Raw genomic sequence first — 12,948 nt, 5'->3', positions numbered from 1 at the left:
CTCAGGGCACTCACCACTTTCTTGTGAAAAAAGCAACCAAGAGTTGCCTGGTGTAGGTAAAGAGCCACTGGCACAGCTTTGTGCTGAGACACTCTCTTGAAAGAAGTTGACTGCAGGCAGGAGTGAAATTCATACCCCACCTTTAGGACATACGCCCATGAGCCATGAAATTCAGTGCATGGACAATCTATGGATTGAGGCCCCCACCACAAAATGAATACCATAGACATGAGCATGGGATATCTGGTCACTTCTATCATTATCAGTATATATCAAGACAAATTCACTTAACTGACTAGGAAGCGTTTGAAGCAAAATACCAAGAACTGGACTGAAATCACAGCACAAGACTGTGCTAGACTGAAATAGAATACTCCCCTCCCTTAAAAGATGTTTACTTTGAGACAAGTGAAGCAGTCCCGACCACTACCTCAACTTCGGAGAAATAAAGGAGTTGGCATTACTACAAAGATCCACCAGGCTGCACAGGGAGGAATTAAGGGAAGTCTTACATACATTGAGGGAATGCCCAAAGTTAAGAGCCTCATGACACACATATTGGCATAATCAGATTTTAAAATTAAAATAAGAGGCTTGTTAACTGGTACTTATATGTCTGCTGAATTGTATACTGGTGTCAAGTGTTAAACCTGTTCTTGCTTGGAAACACATAATGCACTGTACAAATTGCTCTTTTAGAAAGCAATAAGCCCTAGAAATTTTAAACTCTTGCAGTAAGAGCACACCTCAGACTTACCTTACCATTTAGATGACTGGATTATAGTTCTCTACATGCTGACCAATATAACCAACTGATTTTTAAACTACTTTGGACAGGGGTTGTGTTTCAGAGTACAAGGTGGTGTCCTGTTTGGATGTTTGGCTTTTTTTCTCAAAGCACTACCTAACAAATAACTGACAGTGGGACATAGGACCATGTAGCAGCTCAGGCTAAGATAGCTAATAGTTAGTTATGTCCCATTGCCCTCTCCTCACACACGACCACCAGTGCTCTAGTGACATGAGAGTTATCTTAGACAGGTTTGTTATAACGCCACTCCACACCACAAGACACATGACTCAGGAGCCATCTAGATCAACTCTGCCGTTCCAGTACCACATAGCTTTTAGCATTGATCTCTAATGCAGTCTGTTCACCAGTGTATGAAAGGTTCCTAAAGCTCTGCCAGCCACAATCTCCCCTTCCTCCAACTCCCTGCAGAGCAGTCCCCTATTTTGTCTCCATAAAGGGAAGTCTGACTTTTAACTCAACATTGATGATTTTCCACAAACATGTTCAGAGTTCATAGAGCAATTGCATGTGGGTGATCTTGGTCTGATATGGTAAACAAGTCACAGAAAATAGCTTCTGTTCATGCCCACATGATTTTGTCTCAATGAAGAAAGAACTTTAGTAGGACTACAGTGAATCACCTGTGCCTACAGGGATGTCAGGTTGTGGTGGTTTGAGCTCTGCCTTATCCACTCTGGTCAGCTTATAACTGCTTACAGCCATTTAGTAAAAAACAAATCCCACCAAACAAACGAACAAACAACATGCTAAAATTCATTCCATTCACTGTTACTTCAGGTATTAACTGGAGTCAGAAGATTCACAGGAGTAGAGTGTAATAAGACATTTATTGGAAGTGCTGTCAGTTATGTTAAGAGCTATAGTCTAATACCGATTTTTAAAAAGGCATCTCATTAAAAAATATTAGCTTAAAAACCATTCTGATCACTATGGTTACAGACACATGACCTGCAGTGTTCTATGAAATGTTAGACCAGCTTTGTTGATTGGGACACAGTAATCTTCAAGTCCAGGATCCACAGTGTCTAGTGTAGAGGAAGAACTGCTGGGAGCTCCAGAAGAGACACCTGCAGGTACCTGGAATAGAAATGCAGTGACTACAGATACTGGCTTCAGATTTGTCAGCTGAACAATCACCTGATTGTGCAATACATTGGAGAAGCATCATCCTGCAACACTGCAGACAAAGTTGTTATCCAATGCATCTGCATACTTATGGATTAATCACTTTCCTGGTCAGAAAAGTGTTCCCCTCAAGGGGCTGATGGAGGTGTCTATTTCAGAACTAGAAGCTGACAACCGTGAGAGAGCTACAGCAGCCACAGCCCAAGATGCAAAACCAGAGTCATCCTGTGCTTACAGCCATCCCAGACACTGGCACACTGGTAACTTACTTTGGGTGCTTATACTTTTGCTTAATAGCTTGCAGCTGGCCATGGGGAACATCAAGGCATGCTTTGTGCAGGTCCATCAGGCAGGCCGCTATCTCACTTAATGAATATCCAGTAAATGCAGCAAGTGTTTCTGGCTGGTCAGATGAGAAAAAAAAGTGTTATTCTATTGTAGTCAGCAGTCACCTGTAAGTTGGGTTTCCCATGGAAGCAGAAACCCTTTTCACTACATGAGAGCTCATTTTAGATTCTTTAAGCATGAAAAAGATTCAGTTGTATTGTGCCATCAGTTTCACTCTAGGTCTTCCTTGGTGCCCTGAGATCTGACAAGCTCCTTCTCCTCTAAACACATGCATCTATTACATCTCTCCTGGATCTTACTCTGTACTAAAGCTATTCCTCCAACACACAGCTGGAAGGTCTACCAAGGCTTATGGTAAAGCAGCCACACAGTGTAAACACTCAAGTGTTACACTTGAGTGTAAACACTCAAGTAGACACATTCAGTTCTTCCCTTTCTCCCAGAAAGACCCTGAATCATATGTGGGGGTGTAGTTTTGGAGATTTGTGAGGCCTTTGGTACAGCCTTGATGTAAGTGAGCAAGACAGTAAAATCCCTTCCACTTCAGAGAAGAGGCATGATATTTCAGGTTTACTTAACAGTCATTTATCAGGTGGTCTCATTAACTCAGTAACAGCTACTCATCCTAGGATTTCAGCCTTGAGAACAACATACTTTGTAGCTACTCCTCCTCCTTCTCAGCACAGTTCTAACAATAACAAAAACTTGAGCTATTGATTAACATACAGTTGTTGTTCTTACCCAGAAAGATCTGTTCACTGTATAGTTCGCTAAACAGTAGGCTGCTGCAGCAATTTGTGAAGGAAGGTAATTCAGAAGAGGATCAGCTTGAAGGAGACTCAGCTCTGCAAGATACTGAATAAGAAAACCCAAATTTTCAAAAGGAATCAACCTAGCTGGTACTATCAGTCCAATACAGCAAGTATTAAAGTTTGGCAATGGTCTCAGTGTGATGCACAAAATCATAAACTACATATCTAGTGAAGAGAATTAGCATTCTAGTCCTGTTGATCTTACAGAAGAGCCTTTATTGTGTTTCAGGGGGGACAGAAAGACCACATTTTGCCAAAGCCTAACCCATCTACTCTAATCTGAAGTTCTGGTTCCATCATCAGATCTGACTTGATTTTACAGGTAGGGACTCAGAAAAGTCAAGTTTCATAAAAATGACAGACACATCCTTCCCATCTGCTAAGGCTCTTGTTTATATAGGTATTCCCCACTTGGATATCAGGGATAAATGGACAGTTCTAAGAAGCACAATATTCTGTTGGAGTAGAGTCATTGTACAATCCTACAACCTTTGCAGAGAAGCAGGTACTCAGATGTTTTACTGTAATTTTCCTGTTTGTAAGCATGGTTGCCTACTTCAGGCAACTCCTATGCAGCTCTGTAGGTATGTTCTGTGTCATTGTGCAGAAATAGGCAGTAGCACCAAATCCAGGACAGACTTGCGACACAGGCACTGTTGAAAAAACCACCAGATTTTTACCACCTAATTGCCTAGTCAGTGAATTATCCCTGACCAGACAAGCTAGACCAAAATAGGATTTCTATGAGGCATCTACTCAGAAGTCTCAGCACACAAGCCACAGCTATGAAATATGCAGTTTTAGGCCTGTTGCAGAGACAGCTTCATGAAATCCAAGTAGTTCTATTTTAAGGATCACTTCTTCCCCCTCAGTCCCTGAAGGCAGATAATCCATACCCTCGCAAAGTTCTCTGTCCTCATACAGATTCCATGCCTCTGAATATACTGAAGGAGGAACTGGTTGACGGTTGGGGCTGTTAGGTCAAAACCCAGCACTTTGAGAAACAAGTGTTCCATTCTCAGCAGCTGCTTCTTTGTGTAGGTATCATCTGTTATATAGACAAATTCATCCACATCTGGTGGGTAGATCTCTTCATATTTCCTGAAAAAGGGATATAGAAGCCACATTTGTCAGCTTCAAAGCGATAGTAAAAAATATTTGTGCTGGACCCACATCAGGATGAGAACATAACATTACTAAAACTTGTGAAAAGCTCTGATTTTACTTGTTCCCTCAGGCTAGCTAACAATTTAGTTTCAAACTTGGGAAAATATGCTTAGAGGAACTCCAAGTCATCAGTCTAGACAGACATACACTCACATTGTTAGCTCTGAACAGCAAGCTTCCAGTGGGGAAGTCTCAGTAACACAGCACACGCCAGAAAACACCCACGCACTAAGCTATGTTGCTTACCCTGTCTAGTTAGAGCAGATAAAGGCTACCTGTAGATTGCAACTGAGTCTCTTACAACCTTACAGGCTGGCAGTTTAACACCATACTGCTTCTGCTACTGCGTTTATGGTTAAAAGCTTTCACCACTACAGTTCTTCACATTCAGCATTAATGTTTAATATTACCAAAGGAGGCCAGGCGGCCACATTGCTAAATCTACCTACTAATGCAACCTTCCTTCCTTCCAATTACACTACAAGACTAAGGACAAAAATAGGCTTCAGATCACCAAGATTTCAGAAGATGAAACACTTACGCAGCCAGAAGAATTGCCGCTGTTCCTACAAGCTGTAACTTCCCTCTGAGAACAGACATGCAGGAAAGAAACCTGTCCAGGAAGTTCACCGCCAAGTACAAAGTCTCTGTCCGAAGTTTATACTCTTCCCCTACTTCTACCAGCCAGTCTACCAGGATAGCACGCATTCCTGTTGTGATATCTGGCTGCTTCTTCATGTAGTAGGGCTTGGGCCTAAATCTTACCTGTTTGGAAAGAGTTGAAGAATCAGGATGATCACTCTGAAGAGAACCATGGATGGCTGAGCTGATGAATATTCTTTATACTTACACTAAAAGGAGTAAGGGTTGTCCCACTGTTAATAAGTACTAACCACAACTATTGTGCTAGTGGTAATTATTCCTACCTAGAAAATTATTGTTTCTACACTGAAGAGACAGATTGAAGCTATAGTGTTGGCAGGAGAATAGTAAAACACTTCCTGGACTATGGACAGCCTTTGCCATCAAATAGTTGAGCCATTCAGAAGGACCTGAAAATGAACCATTTAGATTTCCCCCCTTCTTCCTCAGGGGACTGCACTTCACTGCTCTGACATGAGAAGGTAGGAAAAACCACTGCTATAGCCAGAGAGCTATCAGTGAGATCACATCAAACTTCTTCAGCATCTTCTCAGCATTCTACTCCCATTTGCAAGAATTCTTCATACCAAACAGTAAAGAGATGCTCCCACCATAGGAAATAACATGGATACATTAATCCTGCAAGAACTTATCACTACTATATCCTGCCTTAAGAAGTTACTTTTACTATTTACTTTCTCTTCTTTCTAGTTCAGTGGGAGCCTTGGATCTCTGCAGTATTGCAGCCTACCACAGATACCTATAAGCTTCTGACAGCAACTTACTTCAGCCTCTCGGAGATACTGATGAATGTCTTCTGCATACTCTCCCACAGCCAGAGTTACAACATCTTCCATGTGATCCTCTGGCTGGGATTGGAAAGATGTGTCCACTACCATAGGAGAGCCTAACAGGTAATAGGGAGCAGCAAGACATTTGTATAGTTAATCTCTTGACTTTCTCTTGTTAATTTTAGCTCAGAAGTGTTGCCCCTTATGTAGACACAACCCAAGTTAGCTTGTAGTGTTTTTTATTGTAACATAAGCTACTCACTAGCTTACAGTTCACAACTCATAGCCACCCTAGATGTAGTGGTTGTGCTATGGACACCATCTGAGTAGTAACAGGAGTTACCTGAACTCAGATCCAGCAGCAGATGAATACTGGATGTCATTGCACTGGTATTCAGTTCACAGTGGCCAGATTCTAGCTCTTCAGACACTTGGCAGCTGTAGTTTTCTTTATCTTCTGGGTCATCTACGTAGATAGCAAAACCTTGCTTTGATACAGCACTGACCATGCAGTTGGGCACTTCATCTTTTCTAGATGAAGGGATGGTGTTTTCAAAGCCAGAGAAGCGCTTGATAACAGCAGCACCCTGAAGCAGAGCACACGGTAACGCTGGGGGAGGGCAACTCAGGAGGAAAACAGAGTGTCACTCATTTTCAAAAATAAAATCACTTTCCTTGTGTAACAGACACCAATAACAAAAGTTCACGGGAAAAGCCACCAACTACATTTGGTGCCTCTGAAGTTGGTGCCACTTCTTGCTGTCTTGCTGTGACAGACTCCTCACAGAAAGAATGAAGCGTAGTAAAAGTCAGAAAACCAGGGGAAGCAGTATCATATTCAGTGCCTCCCACCAAGGAGAAGCAGGGTGCTGCTCAGTTCCAGTGGGGCTGGGAAGTGCAGTCTGCCCCACATTCAGTTCTGGCCAGGAGCAGTTGCAAGAGCAGCAACTTAACAAAAGTGCTCAAGCACTGCCACAGATTAGGAAGGACTGCACTGGCAAGAAGGCACTTCAAGCAGAGTTAAAAACTGAAGTTTGAATTTTTGAGTTTGAGCATGGCACTTCCCAGGACTACGTGTTACCAGGCTACAATCCTTCACACCATCTACTGCCAGTAAGCCATGAGCTGAGTTAGGGGCTTTACACAGCCAAAACCAAGAAGAGTTTGTGTACACACACCAGCTGCTTTTTTAGGTCAGTAACATTATCCCTGCCCCACCAGCAGACCAGAAGGGACAGAAAGGCAAAAAACCGACATGTCATTAACTTGAACTTCTTGAAGGCTCTGGCACCCTGAACTGAGCACGACTAGCCACACAGCAATGACAGCTTCGGGTCAGTGGACAGCCCTTCCTTAGACCACCCCCTAAACTGTGGAGGGTAAGTGGTCGAGTAGTATCTCTCCCTTCCAGGATGAATTATTTACTCAGACTATTTCCACGGGGAAACACCTGCAGGTTAGGACTGAGCGGTTACTAGCAGGGTTTCTCGGGAAACTCACGCTTAAGAACTGGAGCCCGAGTCACCGTCTCACCCCGCCACGCCAGGCCTTTGCCGGCAACCTCGAGGCAGGTGCGAGCACCGCTCCTGCCGGCGCTGCAGCCCCGGGCCGGGGAGCTCAGCCCGGGCTCTACGGGCAGGGGGCGGCTGTGGCGCGGGGCTCACCTGGCCGCCGGGCCGCTGCTGCTGCTGCCCGTTCTCCGTCAGAACCCCCAGCACGGCCCGGCCGCCGCTGCTGCGGAGGGCAGCGGGGCAGGACTCCCGCCGCCCCGCACGGCTCTTCTCTCCAGTGCGACGCATCTCTCCGACGGTACCTTTCGGAGGAGAGAAAAAAACCACAGAAATAAAACGAAGTCGTGGAGGGGGAAAAAATAAAAAAATCCTCCGAGCGACCAGAAATGCGCCCCGGGCAACCACTCCCGCCCGCCCCGCAGGATGACGGGTGTCCCACCGCAGCGCCCGGCTCCGCTCGCCACCAGCCCACGGAGGTGTTTGACCGCCCCACGCCCCGCAGCGCCGCCCAGGGCGCCCACCGCCCCTATGTAGGCGCGGCCGCTGGAGGCGGCGGCTGTTGGCCGCGGCCGGTTGGGAGCTCGGCGGCTCAACCCCCGGCGCGCCGCCCCGCCGGCCCCGCCGGCCGCGGGTCGCTATGGTGACCCCGGCGGGGCCCGGCCGCGCTGCCCGGCCCCGCGCGGCCACGGCCCGGCCCGCGCAGCGCCCGCGGGGCGCCGGCTGCCGGGGCCGCCGGGGCCGCCCGGCCCGGGAGCCGCTGAGCCCGCGCACCGGCTGCGCTCCGAACGCGCGGAGGAAGAGATGTGCGACAGCGGCGGCTCTGTGGGAACAGCTGGGCTCGGACGTCTCTCTTCGATAAAGGACGAGCGAGAAAAAGGAGCTTTTATTTCGTTCAAGGGTGTGTTTGACTCCCGTGATAAGTCCAAGCCAAGGGACCGACCTGACTGTGCTGTTGCACGGCTAAGCAGTTCTCAGCTGCCAGCACGGGAGACACAGCGGTTCATTCAGTCAAACCACCAAAGTTTGTCAGCAGCGATGTAGGTAGTGATACAGGCAGCGCGCGTGCTCAGTTTTTGGGAAGATAGTGGCCATGCTGGGGAACACGATGAGACTTCTGAAATGGTCTTGGCAAACCAGGAGAAATGTTCGGGAAAATCAGGATGCTCTTGAAGCACAAGTGCAAGGTCAGAGCCAATGGATGCATGGGGATGTGGGATGGGGAACAGCCAGGTAGGCAGCAGCTCCATGAAGAAGAACCAGGAGGCTACAGTGAACCTCAGCCTGAGCATCATTCACTAGGGTTCCAAGCAGGAACAAACAGGAGTATAGCCTGTGTGGCGCATGAGCCCTCTGAAAGTCCAGCGAAGCCTAAAGAGCAAGAACTACAGCAGCGGAAACCTCAGCATCAGATTTAGGTTAGATACCAGAATTGCAATGCCCCAGAAGAGACAGCTTGGAAAATTTTAGAATTTCCCTTGTTGTGGCATTATAAGACCAAATTGAAGAGAATTTTGTCAAAACTGTCTGTGCCTTGGCTATTCTTGAGATGCTCTCCAGGGATTGCAATGTAGAAGCTATGATCCAAAATTTGGATATATCAAGCAGAGTCTTATGCCAGAACTGGTTTTTGCAGTTCTTACGATCCAATCTGCATTAAAGAACTGTATTTTTTCTTCACGCTTTTCTTACATTTATTTTTTTAACTGACTCCCTCTGAACCCCCAAAAAGGAATTTACCATAAGGGGCAAGTGGTATGTTTGAAGGTGAAAAATGTTACTTGTATTTGATCCATTGGTCTTGACACACTATTTTTCCTTTTGGATGGGAGGGGCTCCATGTCCTTGCAGCAATAGGGTTGTAAACAGGTAGTTACTATAGTGAATCTGTCACAGCTACAGGTGTGGGCAAAGGCAAGTCAGGAGAAGAGAAGATTATGCTGTATGCCCATGTTCTTCTCTTTCTTTAATTTCTAACCCCCAGGTCTGCACAAGGAACACTTCACTTGGAGGCAGTTATTTAAACATTTTCATGACAAGTTTTAATTTCTGAAAAAAAAATTAGTCTAGTTGCCAGCCTTTGAAATCAAATATTAGCCTAAGTGGAATTTTAAACACTCCTTACCCTTTTGTTTTGATGGGATTACCAAATTCATCTTCGGTCAGTGAACATTCTTTATATCCGAGTACCCATGATATCTTTATTCCATTTAAACATAACTTAGGAACCTCAGCTATCCAACAGATGATTTATTAATATTTTTATGTATGAGCAGCATATGGCTATCCTCACTAGTCATATCATGCATTAATGTAACTGAAACGCCTCTTAAATGCTTTTAATGAGGTTATCTAGGCTCCAGTTTCTCAGGAACTCTTTGAAACGGCCCAGTATAGATTAGTACCTGAGGGAGGCCAGTGAGCTTTGCCAGCCACTACTTAATTGTAGCAGCAAATCAAATAAAGCTTTGGGTCATTAGTCATTTACTTCTGAGCTTCCCTGTATGCTTGAGAGGAAGCTGAAGCCTTCCTGAGTGGACTCTTAGGGCTTCTTGCAGTAATCACTGTCTTACTGATGATTTCTAGGAAGACCGAGAAGTCAGAGCAATTCCTGACTTGGCGAGGATGCTTCCTTCCTCTGTAACTCTGGAAAAGATAGTGTTAAAGCACTCTGTCTCTTGTCTTGTCAGTCTTTCCGAGTTCCTTAGTTCTTTCTCCATTTTGCAGTCTTTGTCTCAAATATTGTCCACCTTTGGTGCTTTTTTCAGCTAAGGGGTCTTATTCCATGCTGTGGGAACAAGCACTGGTTCCCGTTTTTTCTCTGAGAATCACTGTTAATTCCCAGTTTTTAACGCAGCAAGCTCTGCACAGGCTTCAGTTCACAGTCTGGGGCATGGATCACTCTGCCCACAAATTAAACCACTGTCAGCTGTCCCCTTCTCTCTTCAGCCTTTGAAGTATTTTTGGGTCCTTATTGTGCTTTAATCCCTAGGCTTCCAGCTCGGCCTTAATAGTTATTTGGCCTGCAGCCTGGGAGTAGCATCTTCACTGACAGTAAAACAGCCATAGTCTTACAATTAAGTGCAAGTGTAAGATGAGAAGCAGTTCATGGAAGACTTGCAACTTCCCAGCCTCGCTCCTCTAAGTCTCACATTGAATTACAACATGATACTCATATAGGAAAACCCATTCAGGCAGGTTGACACAGTTACAATGACTTTGGCTAGGTCACATTCAATATTTGGCAAGTCTTTCCAGACCAAAGCATTGAGCAATCACACAGCGGGTCCATGTGTGCCATAGACTCTTCTGAGGTCAGCTATATGGCAGAGCAGCAATGGAAATTGTCCTGAATAGCAAATTTGATGCACAGCTGCATAACACCCTGGAAAATGTGCTGTAGGAGCAGTCTTAGAGTTAAAAGGTTCTAAAAATAATTGTGAAGTTTCCTTGACATTGAGAGCAGACCCTGGACTCAGTGACCTGCAAGATCCCATCAGGACCTTGTTGTATGGTCTTAATGTAGCAAAGCAGTGGAGAACATGACTTCTTTCACATGGCCATGATTCCTTGGCTTGTGAATAGTCCTCTGGCTGCAGTGTGTTCTAATTATCCTACTAGTAAATTAATTTCACGTTACTTAAGAATTCCTAGACTGTATCTTGAATTTCGGTGTTTTTCTGAGCCACCAAAATCAGAAAATTGGTCAAGAGGTAAGACATATGTGCAAGGCTCAGGAGTAGTTGGCCAAGACATACAGACAAGACCAAGACACAGTCTTGGTTGAGCCACCAACTCTCCACGTACAGGGTGATAGATCACTTTGCACTGTCTATACTAGGCATGTAGCTCATGCCCAAGACCGCACTCAAGTCCGAGCTTACCTCGCACTCTTCTGCATGAAAGCCCAGAGAGTCAGCACTGAGTTGGAGTTTGGATAGCCCTGCAGCCCAAAAGCTCTGTGCCCCCAAGCACTTAACAGACAGGATCCCGTATCACTGGTAGCAGCAATCACAGACAGTCTGTGTTGCATGGCTTACGAGAGTGGATTAAAAAGCGCCAGAAAATGTACACTGCCATGCAGTTCAGTCATCTGTCCCATACAGTTGTTGCTACAACTCTGACATAGTCACTGCTGCTGCAGCAGGTTGTGCTTTTCAACAGTTTGTAAGCATAATCCAAAGGTTAATATCACCAGTTTTTCTGAGCCTGAATTCTTAAGTGTAGAAGAAATGGTCTGAGAGTAAGAATTGTGTCTGTTCCAGAAGCTCAAAAAAGGCCATAACTGAAAAAGATTGTCAGGATTCAATCAAATTAGTAATCTGCCATCTGGTGTCCTCTGATCTTCTCATGTTTCTCCTTTTGCCATTTCTTAACTTTTCCAAATGCCTGTAGCTTTTGCAAAGTTAGAGTTGCCTCAATGAAAAAGTAGAAGAAAACAGGAGCTATAATTCATTCTGTCACCTTCAAAGGCAAAATGAGGGCAGAGCTTAAAAGGAAGAAAACTGTGTTTAAATCGGTTTCAAAACAAAACTAAATTGCTTTTCTTAAACATTTTAGGAAAGTTTTAGAAAAATAACTGAGTCCTAGAACACAGAAAATATTTTGGGATGTTTATTTTTTTTTTATTAACGCCTAACCTAAACTTAATAGTGCAGGTTGAAGTGATTATCTAGTGTTAATTTGTATAGTTTAAATAGGGCTACATGTATGCTTGTCAGCTGAGGCTTTGTGTAGTATTTACCTTTAATTTACAAGATGTAAAAGAAAGTAACTTCTTCCAATGGGTGTATTTCTTTAAACTGTTGCTTATGCACACCTGATATACTTTAACATCTATGTTTCCCCTCTGTGATGCATCTGTGAATGATGTCTATGTAACTTTAATTATAATGCATCAGTATTCCTTACACATCTTTAGAAAAATACTTTATATTTGCCTTTCAGAATCATTCAGTGATCAAATTTGCTAGTGTTTTCTATTAAGCAAGTTCCACTAGGTTTCATGCACTAAACCTTTCAGTTATAAAAAAGAAAACAATTAAACCACCATAAACAAATAATTTTACATTGAACAAAATTATGATTTCTCTGTGTGTATTAGGCTGTGATGTCATACAACTTTTGTGTATTTTTTAATATCCTGACTTTAAAAAATTAATTAACTCCAAGGTTTAGAGTTAAAGCTATCTTTCTAAACAGTGCTAAATTAATAACTCTTACTCATTATGTGTATGATGGCATATTATCAAATATGAGAGCTGGAAAGTGAACTGAGTGATATTCCTAAAGACAAATCATCAACCAATGGTAAAGGTTCATATTGCTTGGCTTGCAGAATCAATCAAGCAGCCTATTTTGTTACACAGAGTGCTGAGACAATCCCTGATTCTGGCTATACTGCATACCATTATAACTCATATATTAAATGTAAAGTGGGCATGAGGGAAGACAATAAATGTAGGACCTTGTTAAGTAGAATGTTATTGAAAATCCATTTGGCAGAAGAGCCTGGAGACAACCATGTGAAGCTGGTATAGGAAGAGCTGTAATGATCCCAGAGCAGCTCTCAAAAGCAGATTCCTGTTCCCCAGATGTTCAATGTCTTTAGAGTTGCAGTACATAGTCTGTGTTCTTGACAAATGCAGTGCAAGGTAAAATGTGAGATTTGCTTGTATTGTGCACTTACTCATCCTCTGTTGCTATAGGAAAGAGAAATAATGTGTTGAAGTTGCCAGGTG

The 12,948-nt window shown here is 44.0% G+C and overlaps 1 protein-coding gene across 1 annotated transcript; it reads right to left on the bottom strand.

Annotated features, from left to right (window-relative positions):
• Window positions 1-1,622: 1,622 nt before the first annotated feature.
• Window positions 1,623-7,754, bottom strand: CCNA1 (cyclin A1). The gene is made up of 9 exons (XM_066177441.1): window positions 7,650-7,754; window positions 7,364-7,512; window positions 6,043-6,286; window positions 5,694-5,815; window positions 4,808-5,031; window positions 3,996-4,200; window positions 3,029-3,142; window positions 2,209-2,342; window positions 1,623-1,891 (listed from the first exon to the last, which is right to left on the bottom strand). The coding sequence occupies exons 2-9, from the start codon at window positions 7,496-7,498 to the stop codon at window positions 1,840-1,842; spliced, it is 1,230 nt and encodes a 409-aa protein (XP_066033538.1). The 5' UTR covers window positions 7,499-7,512; window positions 7,650-7,754; the 3' UTR covers window positions 1,623-1,839.
• Window positions 7,755-12,948: the final 5,194 nt, after the last annotated feature.

Source organism: Chamaea fasciata, unplaced genomic scaffold (assembly GCF_029207755.1).
Source record: "Chamaea fasciata isolate MVZ Bird 193981 ecotype frontalis unplaced genomic scaffold, bChaFas1.0.hap1 SCAF_2, whole genome shotgun sequence".
NCBI classification, from domain to species: domain Eukaryota; kingdom Metazoa; phylum Chordata; class Aves; order Passeriformes; family Sylviidae; genus Chamaea; species Chamaea fasciata.
The sequence above is the reverse complement of the archived record's forward strand: the minus strand, read 5'-3'. Positions and strand labels throughout refer to the sequence as shown.

Bases quoted from the DNA above. Each gene is read 5' to 3' on its own strand.
- CCNA1 (XM_066177441.1), bottom strand. From the start codon at position 7,498: ATGCGTCGCACTGGAGAGAAGAGCCGTGCGGGGCGGCGGGAGTCCTGC. The intron at 6,287-7,363 runs GTGAGCCCCGCG...GCTCTGCTTCAG, and splicing joins AGCAGCGGCCCGGCGGCCAG to GGTGCTGCTGTTATCAAGCG. The intron at 1,892-2,208 runs GTAAGTTACCAG...TTTCTATTCCAG, and splicing joins CAAAAGTATAAGCACCCAAA to GTACCTGCAGGTGTCTCTTC.